This window comes from Lepus europaeus, chromosome 10, assembly GCF_033115175.1.
Source record: "Lepus europaeus isolate LE1 chromosome 10, mLepTim1.pri, whole genome shotgun sequence".
In the NCBI taxonomy this organism is placed as follows: domain Eukaryota; kingdom Metazoa; phylum Chordata; class Mammalia; order Lagomorpha; family Leporidae; genus Lepus; species Lepus europaeus.
The window spans coordinates 116,147,592-116,174,263 of NC_084836.1; the positions used below are offsets into that span (position 1 = coordinate 116,147,592).

The following is a 26,672-nucleotide window of genomic DNA, read 5'->3' on the forward strand; positions in this document are numbered from 1 at the left end:
GAAGGGAGAATTCCCTGCGCTAACTCTAAGTCAGAACGCACGAGTTTTCAGAAAAGAACACTCAGGGGCTGTAAGCATTTGACCTAGAGGTCATAGGTCAATGCACCAGTTAGGACCCCCACACCGGAGCGTCTGGTTTGGCCCACGCTTGGGCTCCTGACTCCAGCTCCCTGCCCACAAAGACCCTGGTGGACAGCAGCGGTAATCAAGTCATTGGGTCTCTGCCACCCACGTGGGAATGTGGGCACATGGGCACGTGGGCAGGGCACAGGGAGACAGTCAGACCTTTTTAACAAACGTAGACAGCTCAGGTGACAGCAAGGAAAGTCTGCCCTCCGTGCCCCCGCCCCTCCCTTCCTGGGAATGGGCAGGTGCAATGGAACGACCCACGGACAGGACCCCCACGGGGCCCGAGCGCACCCAGAGCTCGGAGGCAGAGGAGTGAGCCTGCCGCGGGCTCCGTCCCTGTATACTCCTCTGGAGTTTTCTGCAGAGTGATGGTCGCTTCCTTAACTAGAGTAAAGTGTTTCTTGGAGGGAGGGCGGGCAGAGGAGCACCGTGTGGGCGGGTGAGTCGCTCTTGGCCTGGGTCTGAATGACACTCGCAGGGTCGGGCACAAGGGACAGGACCCTGCGCCCACCTGCACACAGCACCTTCAGCGGGAGGGCAGCGGGGGGCTTGCTACGGACAAATGTGAAGGGAGCCCCGTGCTAGCAAGCCCCGAGGTGTGAACATGGATTCCAATCCTGCTGGTCTCTGCACAGGATATATGTAGATACAGACTGTATCTTACAAGTATGTGGCTTACTAGACTTTACCAAAATTAAAAATGTTTGTGCTTCAAGCGACACCATTAAAAAGGTAAGAAGACAACCCTAAGAAGGGGGAAATAGTTACGGATTCTATACCTGATCAGGGACTTGTATGGAGAATAACTAAGGAACCCTTCAAACTCAACAAACAGACACATAAACCATAAACCAATTCAAAATGGGCAAAGGATACGCGTAGATACAGAAATGGCTGGCAGGTCCAAGTAAGAATGCTCAGATCCCCTGGCCTGAGGGAAATGTGAACCAAGACCACAAGACACCACTGCACCCCCACCTGGATGTCTAAACTCCAAAGGACTGACAGCGAGGCTGGCGCTGTGGCGCAGTGGGTTAACCCACGGCTTGCAACGGGAGCATCCCACATCCAAGTGCCGGTCTGAGTCCCGGCTGCTCTGCTTCCATCCAGCCTCCTGCCCACGCGCCTGGGAAGGCAGCGGAAGATGGCCCAAGTACTTGGGTCCCAGCATGGGGTTTCTGGCTCCTGGCTGAAGCCTGGCCCAGCCCTAGCTGTAGTGACCATTTAGGGAGTAAAGCAGCAGGTGGCACATCTCGCTCTATTTCTCCCTTTTTCTCATTTTGCTTTTAAAAATTTATTTATTTATTTATTTGAAAGGCAGTTAGAGAGAGAGAGAGAGAATTGATCTCTTAGCCACTGGTTCACTCCCCAAATGGCTAAACAGCCAGGGCTGGGCCAGGCTGAAGCTAGGAGACCAGAGCTCCATCCAGGTCTCCCATGCAGGTGGCAGGGGCCCAAGCACTGGGCCATCTTCTGCTGCCTTCCCAGGCACATCAGCAGGGAGCTGGATCAGAAGCAGGACAGCTGGGACTTGAAGAGGCGCTCATATATGAGATGCTGGTGTTGCATCTACCCACTGTGACACAACGCTGGCCCTGAATAAATTATTATTATTATTTTTTTAAAGGACTGAGAGTAACAAGCCTTGGCCAAGATATGGAGAAACTAGAGCCCTCCCTCATTGCTGGCAGGTGTGTAAGGTGGTGTAGTCTCCAGCCCGTGACCTCCCTCCCCGTGTCTGGGAACGAACGCATCGTCCCCTGGCAGCACGCCGTCACCCCAGCCCATATGCCCAGTGAGCCCCTCCGTGCAGCACCCACCCCAGCCTACCTCGTCGGGGCTGGACGCCTGGTACACACGGCAAGAGTCCTCGTACTGCTTCTCGGCCTCGGCCTGGTCGGTCACGCCGTTGGACTCGTACACGGGTGTCACGTTGTGGCAGAGCGCGATGGCCTTCACGGCCTCGTGCACGCGGCTGCTCATGGTCCGGCGCACCTTGGTGGTGACCGTGGGGCCCTTCTGCGCCGGTGGCTCCTGGGACTGCTGGGGAAAGAGAAACAAGTAAGGAGATGGCAAGGAAGGAAGGGTCTGGCAAGTGTGGGCGAATCCCCCGCAGAGCCACTGCTTTAATTTCCACTGTTCCAATGCACGGGGCTCTAGGTCTACCTACAGCAACCCTGCGGTAAAGGACGAATCACATGAATCACGTTCCGGGTTCCGACTGCTGATGCTTAGGGAGAACAAATTATAATTTAATGAGTGACAGCCCCCAAAAAATGCAATGAGGCGGATTCTTCCTGTGGACGCTGGGTCCGCCTTCCTTGGGGGTGTCAGGGCTCCCCGGGGCACCTGGATGGGCTCTTGGCTGCTGTCCAAGTGTTCTGTGCGTCACAGGACACTCAGCAGCATCTCTGGCCCCCGGCCACTGGAATCCAGCAGTCACAGAGTTGTGACAAGAAACCAAAAACAGGCCGGCAACGCGGCTCAATAGGCTAATCCTCCGCCTGCGGCACTGGCACCCTGGGTTCTAGTCCCGGTCAGGGCGCCAGATTCTGTCCCGGTTGCTCCTCTTCCAGTCCAGCTCTCTGCTATGGCCCAGGAGTGCAGTGGAGGATGGCCCAAGTCCTTGGGCCCTGCACCCCATGGGAGACCAGGAGAAGCACCTGGCTCCTGGCTTCAGATCAGTGCAGTGCGCCGGCCACAGTGGCCATTGCGGGGGTGAACCAATGGAAAAGGAAGACCTTCCTCTCTGTCTCTCTCACTGTCCACTCTGCCTGTCAAAAAAAAAAAAAAGAAAAAGAAACCAAAAACAACTCTAGATGGAATTCCATGGCCTGGGGAGGCCAAGATCACCCCAAGTTCAGAACCAGTGTTTGAAACGTGAAGTCTTGTTGGCTTACCAACGAAGGTAACACCTTCAACTGCTGACAACCTGCAGAGGCAATGACCATCGGCAACAAGCAACCGGGCAGGTGCAGCAGAGCCCGGGGACAGCCCGGCCAGGCGAAATTCCTTCAGGAAAGTGCCCAGGGCTCTGCCAAGGAGGCTCTCTCTAGAGCAGTTTCAACCAAGCTCAAGCCGAGCCTTCCACGCCAGCGACAGAGCATAACTGTCACCGAGTAGCAGGTGCATCGCTCACAGGGCCCGCCTTCCCCCTCCCCTCCCCACCTGTCAAGGCGCGGCCCAGCCAGCAGAGGGCCAGAGAACAGTGATTCATTCTTGGGAAACCGTCTTCCAGTACTGAGGTAAGGAGCGCTTTCCCGGCCTTATCTTGGCTGCATGGTTAACAGCCGTGCGCCCTCCAGCCGGTCACACCTGCTCTCAGCCTCAGTCCCCTGGAAGTAGGAACAGAGAACTAGAGAGGGCGGCTTTTGATCCAGGAATCCCGAGAAACCTGCTCAGCAGCGCCGCACGTGTGGAGGTAGGGGCGGCAGCAGGCCAAGGGACATTTGGTGACAGTCTACCACTCAGGGCTCAGTAAAACCCCAATGCCCTCCCACGGCCACAGAGCCCACCTGGGAGCCCCAGCCCGCCCCGCCAGCCTCCCCTCCCGCTCGTTCCGCTCCAGCCACGCGGCCAGCTTCTTCCCGCCTCCGGCCTCTGCACGTCCCTGGAACCCCGTCCGTCCCCAGATCTCTGCAGGCTGGCTTGCTCAGTCTCCTCATTCAAGTCTCGGCTCAAAGAGCACCTCCTCAGGGCGGCCCTCCCCGAGCCCCCAGGTGCCACGGCTGCACCTGCCCTCTCCAAGCAGGTCCCCCTGTGCTCCTGTCGCCACCTCCAGAATAGGCCTGCTCACCTGACGAGTCTCTGTCCTGTCCGGCAGCAGGATGAGGGAGCCCCCGTGTGAGTCTGGTGCCCAGGGCCAGCCCTGGCAGGCAGCACACACACGATGAACAAACAGATGAACCGCGGTATCCCTAAGGTGGTGGCGGGGAGTCCGCAGTAGGTGTGAATTTTTTTTTTTTTTAGTATCTCCAAGAAGGAAAAACATCACACTGACCAGTATGAGCTCCAGATTTAAAATCACAGTTTGGACAAAGGACCCCCTGCACCGGTCTGCCTGCCTCCCGGCTTTCCACATCCGGAAGTGAGAAATGTTTATAGAGTTCCTGGCATCTGCATTCCATGAGAAACGTGTTTGTCCAGCAGCAGGGACGAGATCGGATCCTGCAGGGGACCCGTGACACGTGGGTGCCCAAAATAGAGAACAGATGGGTTCCAAGAAACAGGAACGGCCCTCGCCTCATTTCTCCACACTATTTTTAGTAGTAGCATTCGACTCCTCAGGTAATTAGACAATTACTAAATTATTCTGGTCACCGTGGGGACACACAGGCCTCAGGCTTCCTGCTCTGTTAACCTCAGTGTCAGGAGCACACGAGTTTCACTTCCAGGCCAAGGGGCACTGCCTGGTAACAATAATGAGAGCCGTGAATCAGCTCCGGCTGAACGGAATCATTATTTGCCCGGTGCTTTTCATTATCAAGATCCTCACTAAAATCATCAGGAGGGCGGGCGGTTTACAGAAAGGGCCTCGGCACCGGGCGCCCCAACCCGAGCACCTTTCCGTGTCAAGTTCTGCAATTTATGCTCCACACGAATTGACGTGATGAGGCCGCCGCCACGGGTCCTCATTTCGGCCGCGTTCCCCAGCACCTGGAGCAAATCATTCTCCACACGAGGCGAATAATGAGACCTGGGACAGAGGCATGGCTGGGGCTGGCAGGGCTCAGGCACGGTGGGTCGGAAAGCAAAGCGCCCCAAGTTCACGCCCATGGAGAGCTCACAGTGCCAGGGCCCCGCCATGTGGCTTTCACTAACACCCCACGCTCAGATCAGGCGTGGGGACCACCGGGCAACACATCAGCAGACAAGGGTGACAGCCGCGACCGACCACACAGGCGGCAGGGCACTGACTGCTCCCTTAAACTCGCGCCCGTGCCCTGGAGGCGAGAGAGGCGGAGACCCCGGGTGCTGCACCCTCCCTCGCAGGTGTCAGAGAGCCCGTGGGATGGAAGGGACCGCAGGGACTCCCAAGAAGGTCTGCATCAGGATAAACGTTTCTCCCAGCTCTGTCTTCCCACGGGCTTTCGCCAGGGCCCCGCCATCACAGCCGGGGCCCGGCTCGGGCGGTGCCAGCGCCTCCCATATGGAAGAGGTTCACACGGTGCCGTGTTTATCTCAAACTCCTCCCCACAGGCCCTTTAACCTACACGCATTTCTCCCTACTGAGAAAATAACCCGGGGAAGCAGAAACAGATGTGGCGTCCGCAGCGGTGACTTGGACTCCCCGCGCCCTGGGGAGACCCTGCTGCCCTCGTTGACGTCCATGGGGGGCCGGCCGGGGAGCGCTGCGGGAGGCCCCAGGCAAGTGGGCGCGGGGAGAGGAGCCAAGATGGCCAGCCACAGAGCCAGCCTCGGCCTGGAGGGTACCCTGTTCTCGGCGTCCCAGCCCACCAGCGAGACACCCAAAGATAAAAAGACGGCTTCCACTGCTTAGGAACGGCCCTCAGAGGGGCCACTTCCCAGCAAGAGCTCCAGGCTGTGCCACAAGAAAGGGCCGTCCAGACAGCGAGCGCCGAGTCACTAGGACACCGATCGTCTTTGCACACTCAGAACTGCACCGAGAGTGGGCATCGCGCACCCCTGCGTTATCATGAGTGGGCGCAATCGATAGAGACGCACCATTAGAGAGAAGGAATTTCTGGGACAACAGCATCAACCACCCAGGCCCTGCCTCACCCGAAAAAAAAGCTCAAAGCCGATGACTCACGAGCCTCAAAGGGCCACCACCAACCAGAGAGACAGGCACAGAGCGACCGCTCTCGGCGAGCCAGCGGAGGGACCCGCCGACTCGGGGTCGAAGCCCGGTGTTCACGGTTTAACAGCAGACACCCCCTACCACGACAAGGGCAGATCTCAATGCAGGCACTTGCCACAAGCGTTGTCGGTGTGATGACCCCGCCCCTCGTCTGCTAACATCCGCAGAGGGCCAGGGTTCTGCAGACAGAGGGTGCGGGCCCAGGCAAGTGGCTAACCATCCTGCGACGCACAGGCTGCTGCCCCCAGGGCCCAAACGCCGACTGTGAGGACCCTGCTCCCAGCCCGCGATGTGTGGACAGGGCCCGCCAGCCAGTGAGGCCGAGCAGCGTTAATACAGGGCTAAATCTTATCTTCCCTTAAAATTTCCTTAACTGGGGACCGGAGCTGTGGCACAGTGGCTGAGCCACCACCTGCAGTGCCAGCACCCCACACAGGCGATGGTTTGAGACCCAGCTGCTCCATATCCAGTCCAGCTCCCTGCTAATGTGCCGGAGACCAGGAATAAGCTCCTGACTCCTGGCTTCAGCCTGGCTCAGCCCCGGCCATTGCAGCCATTTGGGGAGTGACCAGCAGATGGAAGCTCGCTCTCTCCCTCCTTCCCTCTAACTCTGCCTTTCAAATAAATAAATCTTTTTAAAAATTTTTCCATACTTTACTCCTTATAGATTTCCTGCATTAGTTTTTTTAAATACTGTATTCAAATATAATTCACCTAGGCTACTGAGATTTCTTTGGTACCCCATTAGATATGGGCCCGAGGCAAATTCCTCGCTTGCCCTACCTTAATCCAGACCTTTATACAAAACCATTAAACAGGCACAGACACAGGTGCAAAGGGAACAACTGGACAGTGGTATCCGGCAGAGGTCAGGGTTGCACTCGGAATTACCAGTAAAGATTGTAAAAAATACATGTGCACCTGCCTGAGCACCATACACAGTGAGCACAAGAGGGCCCAGGCAGATAGGTGCAATTTTAAGCTAACATGCGATTCTCATGCACAATTCTAGTCAATTCTAGCCAGCAGGCTAGGGCGCCACCTGTCATGCCAGCATCCCACAGGAGCGCCGGTTCAAGTCCCGGCTCTACCACTTCCTCAGGCTCATCAGCAGAGAGCTGCATTGGAAGTGGTGCCTGTGGTCCTGCCCTTGCCACCCACATGGGAAACCGGATGGAGTTCTGGCCTCCTGGTCATTGCAGCAATTTGGGGAGTGAACCAGCAGATGGCAGATCAATCTCTCTCTCTCTTTCCCTCTTTCTCTCTCCTCTCTTTGTAACTCTGCCTTTCAAAAAAAAAACAACAACCAGATTTGCAAGAATACGATGTCTTCTTGTAGACAAGGCAAAGAATCAGTTACAGAGAAACAATGCACACGCATCCGTCCAGACACACAAATGCTGATCAAACAGTTTGGCATTTTATACACCCAAGTATTATACACCCAATTTTATACTGGTGATCGCCAAGTGACAGAACACAGGTGGCGGTGCCAGGGCTTTGTCCCTGTGGTTAACTGCATTATTCACTTCTTCTGCAATGAAAAATGCATCAGAAAACAAAACAAAACAAAACCGGGATTCTGTTTAAATGAGTCAAAAATAAAGTAGGTTATGTGTCCAGGAACAAAAACAGAAAGTTTTCCTTAGAAAGCATAAAGTGAGCCTTCCACGTGTTTCCAGGAGAAGCAAGATGAACACTACTGGGGTGCATGTTGTGGCACAGTGGGGAGGCTGCTCGCGATGCCCGCAAGCCCTGTCAGGGTGCCTGGTTTGAGTCCTGCACACGGCACTTCCAGTCCAGCTTCCTGCTGATGTGTGGGGCGGGGTGCAGTGGATGAAGGCTCAAGTCCTTGGGTCCGGCAACCTGCGTGGGGACTCGGATGGAGTTCTGGGCTCCTGGTTTCACCTGGCTCAGCCAAAACTGTTGCAGGCATTTGGGGAGTGAACCAGTGGACGGAAGGCCTCTCTGTCTCTGTCTCTTTCTCTCTGTCGCTCTGCCTTTCCAATAATTAAATCTCTTTAAAAAACAAAACAACAATCCACTATTTGGCCCATAGTAAGCAAATGCTTTATATGACAGAAAATAAACCATAAGCTCACGCTCGTTCTTTTTTAAAGATTTATTTATTTATTTTTCTGAAAGGCAGAGTTTCAGAGAGGTAGAGGCAGAGAGAGAGAGAGAGAGAGAGAGAGGTCAGTCTTTCATCTGCTGGTTCACTCCCCAGATGGCCGCAATGGCCAGAGCTGCACCGATCCAAAGCCAGGAGCCAGGAGCTTCTTCCGGGTCTCCCCTGTGGATGCAGGGGCCCAAGGACTTGGGCCATCTTCTACTGCTTTCCCAGGCCATAGCAGAGAGCTGGATCGTTAGAGGAGCAGCTGGGACTCGAACCGGCGCCCATATGGGATGCCGGCACCACAGGTGACGACTTTACCCGCTATCCCACAGTGCCGGCCCCCGCACACTCATTTTAAACAAACAAAAAGCTTAGTGGGAAGAGTATTCGGTGCAGCAGTTAAGACGCTGCTGGGGACGCCTGCCTCCACGTCCCAGTGCCTGGGTTTATGTCCCGGCTCTGTTCTCCACTCCAGCTCCCAGGGAGTACCTGCCCAGACCCCAGAGAGAGCGCAGTACTTGTGTGCTTGGGTCCCCGCCCCCGCACAGGAGACCCAAGTGGAGCTCCCAGCTCCTGGCTTCGGCACGGCCCGGCCCCGCTATCGCAGGCATTTCCTAGCGAAGCGGAGGATGAACGAGCTCTCTCTTTCAAATAAAATGGAAATAATTTTATAAAAATTTAAATTTCGACTCATCCTGTTATCAGCCATAAGGAGAAGAGAAATTCTGATGCCCAGAAGCTGGGGATTCCTGGGCCAGTGAAAGAGGCTAGACATGGCCGCACGACGTCTGGCTGTGTTTGTGGGAACGGGCCACCGCACAGCCGGGACGCAGACGGGGGGCTGCCGGGAGGCGGGTGAGGACAAGGAAGTGCCTGGGGCCTGAGGGCTGGGGGCCGATTTTGGAGTCATTAAAAATGTTCTGAAATCAGACGGCAAGGGTTGCCAAGGTCACGCACTTTAAAGGTGTGAACTCAATGGTTCTGAACACACGTCAATCACTTTTTAAATAGGTACTAGTAAATAAGTAGGTAAACAAGCCAGTCTCATCCCGTAAAGTGCTGGCCACCTTCCTGCTGTTTACCTGGCCTTGTATTAATAACCTGGAGCTTTCCAGCCGGAATCTTGGAGAAGCACCCACTCTCTTTATGAGTTTGGCTTAGCTAAATAAGACTCTTAAAGCCGGCCTCCCAGCCACTCGTAAACTGCGCCCTCGGAAGACAAACACGCCCAGGAACTCAAGGACCACGCCTGTCTGACAGCGGAGGGAAGGCCCCGGTCACCCTCCAGGCAACGCTGAAGATTCAGACTCTGCATAGATGTTGGAGAAGAAAACCAAAGGCAAACAGGTACTCTGATTCCTTCTCCCCACACCCCAGGGGTTCACTGTGCAAACCCCAACTTGGAGTCCACAGGGGCCCACGATCGGAAAGGAAGTCTCACTTTCACGGCAGCCATTCCCCACTCTGCCGTGCTCTGGGGCTACCCGATCACCTGTTCAGACCGGCAGCTCTGGCCTGAGGTTGCACACAGCCCATTTCAATAAACACGGTTATAAAATTCCGGGATGAACCTGCGAAGGTCAAGGAAATGACCGCCGAGGGCACAGGCATCTTCTCAGGGGGTGGGGGAGCACCGTGCTCTGAGAATGGACGAGGGTGGCAGGCAGTACCACGACCCTCATCGAGCCGTAACCTTGACACGGCTGGACTGTATGGCTTGGAAATCATAGCTCTACAAGGTTATTATTTTATTATTATTATTTGACAGGTAGAGTTATAGACAGTGAGAGAGAGAGAGAGACAGAGAGAAAGGTCTTCCTTCCATTGGTTCACTCCCCAAATGGCTGCTGCGGCCAGCGCTGTGCTGGTCCGAAGCCAGAAGCCAGGTGCTTCCTCCTGGTCTCCCACGCGGGTGCAGGGCCCAAGGACTTGGGCCATCCTCCACTGCCCTCCCGGGCCACAACAGAGAGCTGGACTGGAAGAGGAACGACCGGGACTAGAACCCGGCACCCATATGGGATGCCAGCGCTGCAGGCGGAAGAGTAACCAAGTGAGCCACGGCACCAGCCCCCTCACCAAGGTTATTAAGACAGCCACAGAAACATCCCACGGATGCTCACAGCAGGATATTCAGTCAGCCAGACAGAGAGACGCACGCAGCCGGGAGCTCACCCCAGCCTCACGCACACCTCACCCCACCCCACCCAGAGAGCTTAAAGCCAAGACCAGGATGGGTTGACCCATTTACGAGCTTCCGCTGAGGAAGGGGCAGGAGACAGAGTTCACGGCAAGAAATGCTGTCTTCTGACCTGTGCTGAGTGTTATCGGTGCAAAACCCAAAAACAAGCCATAAAGCTGAAATGCACAAATAGCCTGAGACGGGATGACGGCTTCTGTAAAAACCACGCAAACGGGCGAGGTGTGTCTCCCATGGGGCACAGCGCCCGTGAAGCTGTCCAAACCCATCAATCATCAGCAGGGGCCTTGACCAGGGAACAAACGGTCCGCTCGGTGACGAGGGCCCAAGGGCCACCGGAGGGACCTGCAGCCCTGAGGACCATCATGAGCCGGAGGGGCTGACAGGGGTCACTGTGGAGGTCAGGCTGGGGAGAAGGCCGTTTTTGGCCAAGCAGGTGAAAGAGGATGAAGACAGAAAGCAAACAGGTGCACTGGTGGGGGCAGGTGCACTGGTGGGGCAGGTGCACTGGTGGGGGGAGGTGCGCTGGTGGGGGCAGGTGCGCTGGTGGGGGCAGGTGCACTGGTGGGGGCAGGTGCGCTGGTGGGGCAGGTGCGCTGGTGGGGGCAGGTGCACTGGTGGGGGCAGGTACGCTGGTGGGGGCAGGTGCGCTGGTGGGGCAGGTGCGCTGGTGGGGGCAGGTACGCTGGTGGGGGCAGGTGCGCTGGTGGGGCAGGTGCACTGGTGGGGCAGGTACACTGGTGGGGCAGGTGCACTGGTGGGGCAGGTGTGCTGGTGGGGGCAGGTGCACTGGTGGGGGCAGGTGCACTGGTGGGGCAGGTGCACTGGTGGGGGCAGGTGCGCTGGTGGGGACAGGTGCACTGGTGGGGGCAGGTGCACTGGTGGGACAGGTACACTGGTGGGGGCAGGTGCGCTGGTGGGGACAGGTACACTGGTGGGGCAGGTGCACTGGTGGGGGCAGGTGCGCTCGTGGGGGCAGGTGCACTGGTGGGGGCAGGTGCGCTGGTGGGGACAGGTACACTGGTGGGGGCAGGTACACTGGTGGGGCAGGTGCGCTGGTGGGGGCAGGTGCGCTCGTGGGGGCAGGTGCGCTGGTGAGGCAGGTACACTGGTGGGGGCAGGTGCGCTGGTGGGGACAGGTACACTGGTGGGGGCAGGTACACTGGTGGGGGCAGGTGCACTGGTGGGGACAGGTGCGCTGGTGGGGGCAGGTGCACTGGTGGGGACAGGTGCACTGGTGGGGGCAGGTACACTGGTGGGGCAGGTGCGCTGGTGGGGACAGGTGCACTGGTGGGGCAGGTGCGCTGGTGGGGACAGGTGCACTGGTGGGGGCAGGTGCACTGGTGGGGCAGGTACACTGGTGGGGCAGGTGCACTAGTGGGGCAGGTGTGCTGGTGGGGGCAGGTGCACTGGTGGGGGCAGGTGCGCTGGTGGGGCAGGTGCACTGGTGGGGGCAGGTGCGCTGGTGGGGACAGGTGCACTGGTGGGGGCAGGTGCACTGGTGGGACAGGTACACTGGTGGGGGCAGGTGCGCTGGTGGGGGCAGGTGCAATGGTGGGGGCAGGTGTGCTGGTGAACAGGCAGTGATGGGGAAGAAGGCAGGGAGGGCGCCTGCATCCTGCCGTGAGCACCAGGGAGGCTGGGGGCATCACATGCTGAGCGTGGAACCTCTGCAGGAGAAGTGAGTGGGGGAGGGGGCTGAGAATGCCGGGATCCAGGGCAGAGCATCCCTGGGAGCCACGGCAGCGAGGCCACGCATGCAGGCGCGTGATCATCCAGACTCTAGACACAGAAGGCACCTTGGGTCTCTCCAGGGTGATGCAAACTGGGGCAAAGGTCACCCAGGGAGAGATGGAACAGTGCCCAGCCCCCGCCCTGGAGACACCAACAGTGACTCAGCCACAGTGAGAGATGGGACTCGGGGACTGTGGGACCCCAGCTCCTCTTCCCTGTCCTGCGATGCACCTCAGGATGTCAGCAGATGAAGTCCACGGATCCCTCTGGGCGCTGCCAATGCCCACGCAGGGAGCCTGGAACAAGTGCACTGCCGGCTGTGGGGGACCACGTGAGCCATATCAAGTAACTGTCCTCCAGGGGAGTGCGGCGCCCCCCCCACGCTGGCCCTGGCTCCGCTCGTCTCAGGAGAGGACCTGCAAGCCCACGTGCGCCCACCAGAAAAGGCTGCAGGGAACTCGGTGTCGGACAGAACCATGTCCTGCAGCACCCGGGGCTTCCCAGCGCCTCTGCGCGCTGGCTGTGAAATCACCATCTAGGCTAACACACGCACATGGAACACAGCCTCCTCCCACACGGAGGCCACAGCCCCCTCCGGGACACGGGCTGCTTCCACGGGTCGGCTGAGTGGAGCGGAGGCGAGAACCCACCAGGAGCACAAGTGGAAAGGATGCGGTAGCCATGGGTTTGCAGGGGGCTGGCGGGAACCAGGGAGTGAATCCTAAAGGGCATGGGGCTTCTCTCTGGGAGGATGAACTTGAACGTGACATAAAAGCAACTGCAGGGACAGTGGCACATTCTACAAAGGTAGCAAAAACCACGGAATCGGATGGTGTAAGCGTGCACGACAGAGCGTCCCCAATTCTCTCCACGTGGCTTCTGGGGAGCGTGGGGAGTCGTCAGAGGGGTGGGGAAGGCCTTACCTGAGTGTAGATGCTGAATATGTGGCTCTGCACCTCATCCATCGAGTCGAGGCCATAGGCCACGGTCCCCAGATGCAGCCGTTTGAAAACCATCTCGTTCTGGGTGAGAGTCCCTGAAACACAAGATATGTGGGCGACGCGTGTGCATCCCAGGGTGCCCCGGGCAACACTAGGGGGCGCTGCTGCTGTCCCAGTTCCTCTGTGTCACAGCCGCCCCTGCTGAACTGCACAGCTGACACCACTGCCTACCATCCCACTCCACTTTGGAAGATGGGGCCTTCGGTTGCCATGGAAACATCACCACACCCATTCCCTGGGATGACCCAGGAGGACTGTCAATCAAGGTGTCGGGCTCATTTCACTGGCTGAGAGGTAGGCACATGACTCACTCTAGGCCAATCAGATTCTATCTCAGAGGCACTGGAACCTTGAACAGAAAGATACAGGAAGGGGAGATGAGTGGCCCTGACACAGGCCATGACAGAGCCCTGCAGGGAACATCGGGGGTCCTGATGCTGACGTGTCCGGAACTTTCCTTGCTCCCTCCTTTCTGAAAGCTTCCCTTCCACTCCACAGCATGTAAGTGGTGGAGGTGAAGGCGCCCAGGCTCCCCACCCCCAGTTCTTGCTCTTTTCACAGCCTCGGGCACGCTGATTTGAGGACCAGGATCAGGGTGTGGCTGTGAGAGCAGGGCTGGAGGCCACGCCACCTCTCTGTGCCTCGGGTGCTCGTCTGTAAAGGGGCACAAAGACACCGCCTAACCCACATGGTGAGGACGCAGCCGGGTCACTAAATAAACAGCCTAGGACGGTGGGGGCTCACTACTCCCATCATCATCACCTTCATCTCAACCAGCCACACGCCCCGTAAAAGGGGAAGAGAACGAAAGAGCAGCGTGCGCACCCCCCCCCCCCCCCCGTCTCCGGAGAGCGGCCCCGCACCTGTGGGCCCAGGAGGCGCTCACCTGTCTTGTCGGTGAGCAGGTACGAAATCCTGCCCAGCTGCTCGGGGATGGTGCTGGAGCGGACCACGGTGCTGGGGATTTCCGAGTCCCTTCGAATCACCCAGCTGTACACGATCTTGCCCATGTCCAGGTTCACGCGCAAGCTAGCCAGAAAGAGCAGACAGGTGAGCGGGGCTCAGGAGGATGCCCTGTCCTTCAAACCGGCCACGCGGGCCCTGGCTACACCTGGGCCGCGGCATGCACACCCACTCCCTGCGGAAGCTGTCTACCGGGGCTGCCAAACAGCGCACTGAACAAATCGCTGTTTCCATCAAGCCGCTCCATTACAGAGAGAAAGCATCCAAAATACAGAAAGGGTGGCTGTTTAACTTCTTTAAAACAATGACTGGCCTCCTAAGCTAATATATTTTTGCTATTATATTCATTTCTTAAGCTGTGCTAACATATACAGAACATAAAATTCCTTTTAATCATGGTAAGTGTGCAGTTCCATGGTGGCCAAGCACCCATCGTCACCAACCTCTTTCTGAACTTTTCCCTCTTCCCCAACTGAGCCTCCACACCCACTCGGCACTAACTCACCCTGACCCCTGCAGCCCAGGTAGCCCCATGCCACTACGCCGCTGCGAACCTGACAATCCAGGCTCCACACGTCAGGGAAGCAATGGCACCTGTCTTCGTGTTTCTGGCTTATCCATAACACGCATATTGTTCAATACCCATTTACATCACAGGCTGTGTCAGGATGTCTCCCTTTCTAAGGCTGAATAATAACCCACTGCTTGTATAACATCCATTTTAAAATGCTGTGTTACTTTGTTGCAAAGAAATAAACACAAGTCACAGGACTAAATGCACTAAGTTTCCAATCATGTTACGGGTAGAGTTTTAATGCCCTCCACGTCACTTACTGTCGCACTGTGAGTCCTGCTTTGCTAACAGCAGACTCTGATGCTCTGAACCCAGCAGTCGGAGCATGTTGGCTGGGACACAACCCCTGAGCTAGTCCCACTGCCGTGCCAAAGACCACAGCCTCAGGCCTCGGAGAAAAGACAAATTCTGAGACAACAGATGAAGCTCCTGGCTTCAGCCTGGCCTAACCACGGCTGTTGCAGCCATCAGGGGAGTTGAGCCAGCGGATAAAAGATCTCTCTCTCCTCCTCTCTCAAATAAATAAAAATAATAATTATTAAAAAAAAAAAACACAAAACGACAGAGTGAGAGACAGTGACCTTCCATCCACTGGCTCACTCCCTAAACAGTCACAACAACTGGGGCTTGGCCAGTCTGAAGCCAGGAGTCTGGAACTCCATCCGGGTCTCCATGTGAGTACAGGAGCCCAAGCACCTGCTGCTTTCCCAGGTGCATTAGCAAGGAGCTGGACTGGAAGAGGAGCAGCTGGGTCTCGAACCAGCACTCTTATGGGACGCCAGTGTCGCAGGTGGCAGTGGTTTAACCCACTGTGCCACGTCAGCCCCGGGGTGACCTTTTAACCAGAGTGATTCCGAGAGGAAGGCTCCTGAAGAACCAGTGCTTGCGAAGCCGCGGCCGCAGAGTGCGGCACACGCTCCGACCCTGATGGTTACTGGCTGCCACTCTACAGAGCCCAGCTCCTTCCCAAAGCTCCAGTGGCACCACCTTTGAACAAGCTGCGAGAAGACACCGCCATAGCCCCCAGACACGAGCCCGTGCTCTGCTCACCTGATGGGGATGATGTTAGAAAACAAGAGCAAGAAACGGATGATCTGCAGGTACCAGCGGCCAGCAAAGTGCTGGAGGGCGACCATGACCAGTGAGACCACCACCAGCGCGCCAAAGAGGATCTTGGTGAGACAGTTCACCTCCAGGTCAAACAGGCCGATCTGGGGACAGAGCACAGTGACCTGGTGTGGCCCTGGCCTGCCTGGCCAGCTGGTCCTTCACCCCTGAGCCTCCACTCCAGGTGAGACAGTGGGGTCCCCCCCTCAACGCATCCCCAGAGCTCCAGTCTTTGAACGCCAGGCTCTGTGGGGGAGAATTCATCAGAGACATCCAAGGGACCTCAGAGAACGCTTAAGATTTAGATTTGGAACATCAGCAAGTGAGCTCCATACTGCAGCCGTGCACTGTGCAGTATGCACCATGCCATCCAGCGGCCCGGCAAGACAACCTGGGCCTCGCTCGCTCAGCACAGCTCCACACGCGAATTCCATACCGGCTGGGAGCATGGGGCACACACCACTGGTGGCCTCTGATGATTAGGAGCTGCATTAATCAACGTGAGTTCTTCTGAATTTTCATTTTTATTTGAAAGACAGAAAGAGAAAAAGAAAGAGCAGTCTTCCATCTGCTGGTTCACTCCCCAAATGCTCACAGCTAGGGTTAGGCCAGGTCAAAGCCAGGGTCCCAGAACTCAATCCGTCTCCCACATGGGAGACAGGACCCAACTATTGAAGCCATCACTTGTTGCCTCCTGGGCGATCAGAAGCGGAGGAGCCCGACTGGAACCATGCAGGTGTCCCCGAGCCAAACACCCACCCTGAACATGACTGCTGTACTAATTACGCATTGATTGTCATGTACAGAACAGAAAACGCGACTGGGACGTGAAATCCATAGCATCACAGGCATAGGGAACAAGGGCAGACATTTGCACACTGATGGGGAGGGCACCTGGGACCCCACATCCCAAATCCACTGCCCGAGTTCCAGACACGGCTCCGGCCCCCAGCTATGTGCAGCCTGGGAGGCAGCAGGTGAGGCTCGAGAGCCTGGGGTCCCTGCTATCAGCATGGGCGACCGGGACAGAGAGCCGGCTCCTGGCTCCGGACTGGCTCAGCCTCTGCCGCTGCAGGCCTGTGCGGAGTGACCCGTAGATGGAGCGGCTCTCTGTCTGCCTTTCAAATAGTTCAGAAGGAGAAACAGGAACAGGATGAAGCTGAAACCGGAGACAGATGACGTGACGGTGGTGCCGATGACTGTTACTGTGGCTGAAGTTTGGGAAATGGGTGACGGACAAGGACAGGGCTCAACAATGTTTTCTCAGAGATGGGAGGAGAGGCTGGCCTGGAGAGAGGGCTGTGCATGAAACAAGCAACAGCCGGGGTCCTGGGCAGGCTGCAGACCTGGCTGCACCCGGCGGGCGCCCCCAGTCACTCAGCACAACGCGAACCCCACAGGCCGGCCTCTTCCCACACTGTCATCCTGTGAGACGACTCACCTGCGCTAAGGGCTGTGAGGACTGAACCACCAGGCAAAGCGCTAGCACTTCACGTATCTGTGTACATGCGAGTACATCTTCACAAACCATGTATGCACATGTGTATGCAGCCCATGTGTGTAACAGGTACATGTATGTGTGTATGCCCATGGGTGTAACATGTACATATGTGTGCGTATATGCCCATGTGTATAGCATGCACATACATGTGTGTATGTGCCCATGTAAATGTACATACATGTGTGCATACGCTCATGTAAAGTGCACATGCATGTGTGCATACGCTCATGTATGTGATGTGTGTGCATACGCTCATGTGTGTGATGTGTGTGTGCATATGCCAGGGTGCAGCACATGCATGCATGTGTATGCGCCCAGATCTGTAACATGTGCCTGCATGTGTATATGCCCATGTGTGTGCCTGCATGTGTATATGCCCATGTGTGTGACATGCACATGCATGTGTGATGTGCGCATGTGTGTGGATGCATGTGTGTGACATATGCATATGTGTATGCCCGTGTAACACATGCATATTTATGAGTTCATGTGTGTGACACACATACATGTGTGAACGTCTGTGTGTGACATATGCATATGTGTGTGTGTGTGTGTAACATGCACATATATGCAGGAAAAGAAAATGCAAACAGGCAAAGGTACTACAGAAATTGATGTATGAATGAATCCCGGTGCAACAAATTGTTGAAATCCATGCATGGTTTCTTCACACTTTGCATGTTCCATGAACTTTCTGAAGACCCTTCATAAACAGAGAAGTACGGCGAGGTGTTTCTGTTTCAGTTTTTGGTTGGTGCATAGTGATGGTACATATGTAGGGGCACAGTGTGCCATGACCAGACCGGGTAATGAGCACACCCATGACCTTCCACGTTCATTATTTCCTGGCAGTAACACTCAAACGCCCTTCTTCCAGCTATTTTGAAATGCACAAAACAACACACTGCTGTTGACTACATCCCCTGCCAACGTCAAAACACCAGGTTCCACTCCTCTCTCACTGTGACACGGGACTGTGGCCGCCCGCCCCCCACAGGTGCCCCTCTCCCTGTTTTTAAAGCTCGTCCCTCATCCCGCCCACACCAAGCACTGGTGTGCCTGGGCTCGGCCCGCCGGGGACCCTGCGCGCACCTTGCTCCGGGGGTTTGACGTGTTCATCACGCTGCGCAGCTCCCTGCCGGTGTAGAGGACCACGCCCACCACGGTGCCTGAAGCCAGAACACACAGCCAGAGAGATGTCAGCAGTCAGGTGGCTTGACAGACAGCTGGAGAGAGCGTGTCCAACATCTGGCAGCCACGCCCTGGGAATGCCGCAACTCCTACACCAGCCACTGGTGACCGGACCAGCACGACAGCCACCAGCCATTCGGGTCAGCTTGCTTTTCATTTCAGGGAAAATAGAGTAGCACACACCCGCCACCCCCAGTCACTGGGCTCATTCAACCGGGGCTGCCTCAGGGGCCAGAGCACTCCTTACTGCACAGGGGCCTGCAGGTCGGTGCTGGGCTGGGGACCCAGAAGCTTCTAATGGAAGGAGAGATGGGGGAGGGCTTGTCCACCCTGTGTGCACTGGCTGTGGAAGCTTCAAGAGGTGCCTAGAGCATTCCTATGTTCATAAACCATTATAGGAGAAACCGGAGCTGTGGCATAGTGGGTAAAGCAGCCACCTGCAGCGCCGGCATCCCATATGGGCGCCGGTTCAAGACCCAGCTGCTCCACTTCCAATCCAGCTCTCTGCTATGGCCTGGGAAAGCAGTGGAAGGTGGCCCAAGTCCTTGGACCCTGCACCCACGTGAGAGACCCAGAAGAAGCTCCTGGCTCCTGGCTTCAGATCAGTGTAGCTCCAGCCATTGCAGCCATCTGGGAAGTGGACCGGTGGATGGAAGACACCTCTCTCTCTCTCTCTCTGTAATTCTGCCTTTCAAATAAATAAATAAATCTTTTAAAAAAACGACTATAGGAACTCATGAATACAATTTCCTTTTGTTTTTTTGAATTTCTGAATTTTTATGTATTTTCTTTATTTGGAAAGCAGAGAGAGAGAGAGAGAGAGATGGGGGTGGGATGGGAAGATCTCTCATCTTCCAGGAGCATCCCACACCCACTGCGGTACAAGAGCTCCACTCCTCAACTATCCACATCTTCTGAGGTTAGGCCAGACCAAGGCCAGGAGCCCAGAACTCAATCCAGGTCTCCCACGTGGTGGCAAAGACCCGAGTAACTGAACCATCACTGCTGCCTCCCGGAGTGCACACCAGCAGGAAGCCGGAACGGGCAGCAGAGCCAGGAGTCTGACCAGACGCCGTGACATTATTTGCAGATACCCCAGGCAGCATCTTGACCGCTGGACCAAGCGCCTGCCCCAGGCACCTTCTCCCCACAGCGAGCGTAACTCCTTCATCGGATCTCTCCGTTTTCTTTCCTGAGGATTTCCCCTCCCTATTCTCTCCCCCGGGCACGAGGAGGAAAAGCACCAACCAAACGATGAGTAAGTCACAGGGCCGGCACTGTGGTACAGCAGGTTACGCCGTCACTCCGCACGCCAGCACAGGGAACTTCCGGCCCAGCTCCTGGCTCGTGCACCTGGGAGAGCAGCGGAAAACAGCCCGAGTACTCGGGCTCCTGCCACCCACAGGGGAGACCCGGATGGAGCTCTGGCCCCAGCCGTTGTGGCCACTTGGGGAGTGCAGCAGCAGACGGAAGATCCCTCTGTCTCTCCTTTCCCTGTCATTCTGTTAAATAAACAAATCTTAAAAAAGGAAGAAGAAATGCGAATGTCCAGCTGACACACAAAAGCTGCTCAACCCAGCACAGAATCAAAGAAATATGAAACAAATCACTTTAATCCTCATGAGATCAGCAAAGATCCAAAAGACCGACAACACCCGGAGGCGAACGGAGGCGGGTGGAGGCGGTGGGAAAGGGAACCCCACCGCCAGCACTGCTGGCTGCAGACCCACTGGCACAAGCTATTTTGGGGGCCATTTGGCAACGTCTTTCAGAAACGTATGCGTCTCCCCTTTCAGCCTGCGCCAGGAAGAACCCCACAGTGTGGGGGAGCCGGGCAGGGAAGAAGGAAAGCACACCAGGGCCTCGAGGCGAGGGGGCAGCTGGGAGGCGGAGGGCTGCGCACGGGGCAGCCGGCAGGCACCCAAGGAGCCTGGGAGACAGCAAGGGCAGCCCTGCCAGGCTCACAGGGCAGGCCCGGGAATATAAGCAGGTCTCTGCTGGACAAAAGTTGGCTACCTCCCCCTCCCCATCGCCCCCACCCACACTGACAGCCATGGTCGCAGCAGGAAAGGGGCTGGGAGCTTCCCACACCCACTGCGGTACAAGAGCCCCACCCACAACATGGTGCTCTGCTGTGTCTGTGGACAAAGAACCCCTAGAGGAGGAGCTCACAATGTCCCTCCCAAGGCCAGGGCCCAGGGCTAGGCCAATGACAGCCTTGTGGCTGTGGGGCTCCCAGCAGATGGCAGTCTCCTATGAACATGGGGGCCCCTGCAGCCACAGCAGATGGGGGGGCTGGCGGGAGGGCAGCCCGGGCTGTGCTGGGAAGGCCGCATGACCACTGCAGCTGCTCCTGCACAGACACAGCTCAGCCTGGGGTGGCTGAGGGGCCTCATGACAAGGGGCACCCCAAAGGAAGCGTCCTACACACTGGCCAGGCCAGCCTGATGCCACCCCAAGCTGCTGAGAATGGCCTTCTGCGCCTCAGGCCTCCCTGTGCTCAGGACCAAAGCTCAGCCTGCAGCAGGTGCGACACCGGGCCGGCGGGGTTGCCCCAGGCAACCGCATCCTGCTTTCTAGGCTGTAAGCCTAGAAATCCTCCCAGGTACGGTCAGCCCGTGCTGAGCAGGGCCACCCCTGCACACGGCCACACCCTCATCTGCCACAGTTCCCACCCAGCCCTCTACCTGCAACTCTCGTCCAGACACCCCAGCCCCCAGCCACCGCCCGTTTCCTGTGCTGTCACCGCCAGTCGTCCTCACCCGCTGCAGCCGCACACACAGAATCGTCTCCGTTAGCTCTAACAAGCCAGAAATCTTCTCCATTATCTCTGACAAGCCGGGCAGTCGGGACCAAGCATTGCTCAAAGCTCTCACTCCCCTGAACAGCACGGCCCTCCCTGGGGTCAGGGCTATTCTATGATCCTCAACAGTGTCTGGGCTGAACCCTTGGGAGCGAGGGTCCGGAAGCTCTGACAGCATCTGGACGGTGTGGCGACATGCCAGTTAGTGCTCCAGAGACAAGCGCACCAAACACCAGGCGGGTGTTAGGGACCGTGTGTGGCAAGTGCACATGGCGTCACTGCAGCTGGTCACACACAGGGGCAGGACCCTGAATAATGCATTACAAGTCAGGGGGAAGCCCACACACGGGGCTCTCGCTACTGAGAGTTTAAGGAAGGACTGCGCTAGACCCCTGGGCCCTGTGACGTCCAGGCTACCTCTTGTGCCAAGCCCCAGCCCTCCCTTTCTCCATCACCCCAGGACTCCTTGGCCTTGCAGTCATTTGTTGGATTACCATGGCAACCACACCCGTACTGATGGATGCCAGTCAAGGCAGCTGGACCCTCTGCACAGCTTGGCAACATTTCCTGTCTTATTTTTTTAAAAAAATATTTATTTATTTATTTGAAAGGCAGAGAGTTACAGAGAGGCAGAGGTAGAGAGAGAGGGGGTGGGGGTCTTTCAACCACTGGTTAACTCCCCAAATGGCCTCAATGGCCGGAGGTGGACTGATCTGAACCCAGCAACCAGGAACTTCTTCCAGGTCTCCCACGTGGGTGCAGGGGTCCAAGGACTTGGGCCATCTTCCACTGCTTTCCCAGGCCACAGCAGAGAGCTGGATTGGAAGAGGTGTAGCCAGGACTCAAACCGGCACCCATATGAGATGCCGGCGTGGCAGATGGCAGTTTTACCCATCATGCCACAGTCCTGGCCCCTCCTGTCTTTTTTTTTTTTTTTTTTTAACTTGAATGATAAGAGTTTAAGAGAGTAACAGAGAGAGAGAGACCAAACTTCCATCCTTGGTTCACTTCCAAAATGGCCACAACAGCTGGAGCTGGACCAAGCTGAAACCAGAAGCTACAGAGAGAGCTCTTCCATCCTCTGGTTCACTCCCCAAATGGCCACAATGGCCAGTGCTGGGCCAGACCAAAGCCAGGAGCTTCATCCAGATCTCCTACATGGGTGCAGGGGCCCAAGCACTTGCACCATCTTCTGCTGCTTTCCCAGGCCATCAGCAGGGAGCTGGATGGTAAGTAGAGCAGCTGGGACTCGAACTGGTGCCCAAATGGGAATCTGGTGTTACCCACTATGCCCTAGCACTGGCCCCAACACCCTGCTTCTTGATCAGGTGTGGGCCATGTGGGGCGACCCCTGTGTAACAGTCCATCAGATGCTACATCTGGGATCTATGTACTTTCCCATGGATGTGCCAGCCTTCAAGGAGAGGTAGAAAGAAGGGAAGAAAGCCTGTGTCTGTAAGGAATACAGTTCCTCCTGATCGTGTCCCTGCCTGGGCAGGACACAGGCAGACCCTGCCTCGCCAGGTGCAGCACAACGTGGCCATCTCGCTCTTGTCTCGTTCTGTCCTTTACGATCCCCGTCCCTCCGGAAGAGTAAGGGGCTTGACACAGCACACGCGGGCTGCCAAGGCCAACCTGAGCCCTGGCCCCACAGCCGCTCCATGTTGGCCCACCCTCTCCCCCGAAGCAGCAGCTCTACTTGCCCAGATGTTTTAAACATAGTGGCTCCATCTCAGGCCCAGGGCCCTCCCCACGGGCCATCCAGCGTGGCTGGGTGTCTGGGACGGATTAGCACGGCAATCTGTGCCGATGGACAGGGCCGGCTCTCCTCTGGACCGCTGCAAACATCCGAGCCACGCGAGACATCGGTTTAAATCCCCAGAGGGACCGGGACAAGGGGGAAGCAGCCTCCCGACGGACCGCTAGCTGTCCCGAGTGACAGGTGAGTGTTCTGATTGTAGATGAACACTCTCCCCTGCTCAAATGGCTAACACACTCCCCGCACGGCGCCTCACCTGACGCCACCACGGTGCCGGCCCACAGCGTGTTCTCGATGCCCAGGCTCTCGCTGACTGGAGGGTCGCTGTCCTCCTGGAAGAGACCAGACGAGCACATGTTCACTTGCAGCTGTCCCTGGGAATCCCACGGGGGCCATTCCCGGACCCCAAGGGAGACAGAAACCCACGCTGCTCAAATGCCTAAAGGGGGTGGCATTTGCACTGCCCTCACCCTGCTCCGTGGAGTTTAAATCGTCTCTCAGCGACTCCTAACACCTGCTGTAAGCGCTGCCTTCCTGTAGGGAAGACGATGAGGAAAAGTCCACGTGTTCAGCACAGACGTGGCTTTTTAAGACTCTTCCCATGTGCGGCCAGCGGACTCCTCAGAGGCAGAACCCATGGATCCGGGGGCCGCCTGAGCTGTTTCTAGCTTGCTCTTCTCAGGACGGGACTGGATCAGACCGCATGCTCGTCTGGAAGCCACTGCTGAGCCCACCTCCCGCCTCAGAGCTCCCAGGACCCACAGAGATGCTCGGGCTCAAACCAGGGCAGGTGTTCAATACCGCGAAGATGCTTCAAGGGGTAAGAAACGAAATGTGGACGCAAACCCAGCAGGCGCGCTGCTGACCAGCCCTAGGGCTTCAGGAGTGAGAACACGGATGCAAACAACTCAATAGTCCCATGCTGGGGAAATAAACCAAATGTAACAGCTAGGCTGAAAGGCCCGGAAGTGGCTTCAAAACTGCCAGACAGGCTGGCGGAATGGAAGCATGCAGCCCTGCCGGAGGCAGGAGGAGGGACCACCTGCAGAATGACAGCACGGGCTCTGGGTTCGAGACCACCTGCAGAATGACAGCACCGGCTCTGGGTTCCAGACTGGGAGGAAGTCAGGTGTGCTGGCCTGACCAAGGGGCGGCTGTCAAGGTGGGGCTTCCCCCCTCCCCCCAACGCTCAGCCCACCGTGTTGGCCACACCCCGCCTCCAGGCCCTTCCTGCCACTTACCCTGGTGAATGTCCCCACAAAGTGGTGAATGTCAATGTTGGGCTCCTCGGCATACACGTACGATCGGACCTGAAGAAGGTCCTGTCCCACACAGGGGACAGTGTGGAGATAAAAAACAACAGTCAGTTGGGGGTCAAGGTCTCAGGAGGCGCCCACTGTGCGTGAGCAGAAGCAGCTGTAACTGTGCGTGGCCGGGCTCTGGGCCCCGTCTAGAGGGCGCTCAAGTTGGGTGAGCGCAAAGCGGGGGAGATCAGTCAGCTCGTGACGGGCAGAGAGGAAAGGGCGAGAACTGTGCTTCCCACACACCGCGAACAGGCTCTCAAAATCTGCCAGCAGGTGAGTTTCGGAGATGCTGAGACCATGGCCCAGACACCATGAGGCTGCGAGGAGGAACCCGCTCCTCTGTGCGCAGGCAGCATTCTCCAGCCTCAGCCCAGGCCGCGCCACAGCTAGAACACCCAGCCCAGGGTCGGCGGAGCTCCGCCTCCCATGGCCTCTTCGCTCCAAGGAAATTTCCCCTCCTTGAACGGGGCTCCTGAGCCTCGGGAGGAAATGAAAAGGAACGGGAGGCCTCACACCTGTTGAGATGGCTGCTACAGAAATAACAGGGGCTGGCCCTGTGGCACAGCGGCTAAGCCACCTGCAGTGCCGGCATCCCACATGGGCGCCAATTTGTGCCATGGCTGCTCCTCTTCCAATCCAGTCTCTGCTATGGCCTGGGAAAGCTGCAGAAGATGGACCAAGTGCTTGGGCCTCTGCACCCACGTGGGAGACCCAGAAGAAGCTCCTGGCTCCTGGCTCCTGGCTAACCCAGCTCTGGCCACTGCAGCCATTTGGGGAGTGAACCAGCAGGTGAAGATCTTCATCTCTGTCTCTCCCTCTCTGTAACTCTACCTCTCAGAAAAATAAATAAAATCTTTAAAAAAAAAATAATAATAATAGCGGCTGCCATAGTGAGTAAAGCCACCATCTGCAAAATTGGCATCCCATATGGGCACCAGTTCATGTCCTGTCTGCCCCACTTCCAGTCCAGCTCCCTGATGGTGGCCTGGGTAAAGCAGAGGAAGACGGCCCAAGACCTTGGGCCCCCACACCTGCATGGGAGACCTGGAGGAAGCTCCTGGCTCCTGCCTTCGGATCGGCACAGCTCCAGTCATTGCAGCCAACTAGGGAGTGAGCCATTGGATGGAAGACCTCCCTCTCTCTCTCTCTCTCTGCCTCTCCTTCTCTCTCTATGCAACTCTTTCAAATAAAATAAATAATTCTTTAAAAAAAAAAGAAATCATTCTATCTCTCCTTATCTTTCTGTAACTCTTACAAAGTAAATCTTTAAATAATAATAATAATAAGGGGCCAACATACGGCGCAGCAGATTAAGATGCCATTTGTGACTCTGGCATCCCACACCCAAGTGCAGGTTCCAGTTCCAGCTACTCTGTCTATGCTCCAGCTTCCTACTAACGCACCTGCCACTCACATGGGAGACCCAGATAGATTTCCTGGCTCCTGGCTTTGGCCTGACCCAACCATGACTGTTGTGGGCATTTGGAGAAGTGGACCATTAAATGGAAGATATCCATCTCCCTCTCTGTCTCTGTCTGTCTCTCTCTCTCTGCCTTTCAAAAATAAAATGTTATTATTTTTCCTCTATATCGTCATCCCCTCATCTGTGATTGCAGCTACCCAAGCTCAAAAAATAAACACTCTATTATTAATTATGTTAATTAATTAATGTTAATCTCTTATTGTACTTAATTCCTAAGTTCCACTTTACTGTGGGCACGGCTGTTGCTGTTCCGGAGCAGGTTCTGTCCTCGGCTCCAGGCATCCACAGAGGGAGCCGGAACGCACACACTCAAGCGCCCTCCTGCCTGCACAGGGACTGAGACGCTGCTGTTTCTCCACGGCTTCTGCTCCCTAGCAGGAAAGGGATTCGCTAGGAGGGCTCCGGAGTACCGACCCCTGACTGTTCACCTGCTGGTCAGATAAGGCTCCGTACACACAGACCGAGGGTAGACTCCAGCCCCACAAGCCAGCAACCTGAGTTTGGAAGAACTGCTAGCCCCCTGGCCTCAGTCTCCTTCAGTGTTCACCATGGGTTAGGGGAGCAGGACAGGTCCAAGAGGCAATATGGGGGGCCTGGCCCCACACCTGCCACACCAAGGCATGTCACAGTACACATCTGACCAGGGGCCGGAGGTCACACCTGCTGCCCCCGTGCCCAGCTCTGCCAGCGCCATGTATCTGCTCCCCTCCCTCTCTCCATTCTTCGTACTTCCTCTGTGTTTTAACACAATTCTTGCAAAACCAGCACTGCTGATCCTGAGGACAAGCTAGAGGGCAGGACAGGGACAGAGACATCCTGGCCCTAAGGACGGCATTGAGTGAAAAGCCACAGGTCCCCCTGCAGCCTGCTCCAGCTCGTCCCAGCCCCCCACTCAGCTGCAGGGGCAGGGGACCCCAAATTCAGTGAAGCCAGAGCAAGCTCATTTATCGGTGGACCATTACGTATGGCCCACGAATGATGTTACAAAT

The 26,672-nt window shown here is 56.6% G+C and overlaps 1 protein-coding gene across 2 annotated transcripts in view; it reads right to left on the minus strand.

The window, feature by feature from the left end:
- The window catches only part of ATP9A (ATPase phospholipid transporting 9A (putative)), a 132,452-nt gene that overhangs the window by 44,580 nt on the left and 61,200 nt on the right, over window positions 1-26,672 (minus strand). Inside the window, exons 8-14 of one of the 2 annotated variants that reach the window (XM_062204366.1) lie at window positions 24,138-24,218; window positions 23,153-23,228; window positions 18,236-18,312; window positions 15,586-15,746; window positions 13,885-14,027; window positions 12,921-13,033; window positions 1,960-2,172 (exon numbers count right to left, since the gene is read on the minus strand). In XM_062204366.1, the coding sequence (XP_062060350.1) occupies window positions 1,960-2,172; window positions 12,921-13,033; window positions 13,885-14,027; window positions 15,586-15,746; window positions 18,236-18,312; window positions 23,153-23,228; window positions 24,138-24,218 (864 nt within the window). The remainder of the gene's footprint in view (window positions 1-1,959; window positions 2,173-12,920; window positions 13,034-13,884; window positions 14,028-15,585; window positions 15,747-18,235; window positions 18,313-23,152; window positions 23,229-24,137; window positions 24,219-26,672) is intronic. The other variant, XM_062204367.1, reaches the window with a different exon arrangement.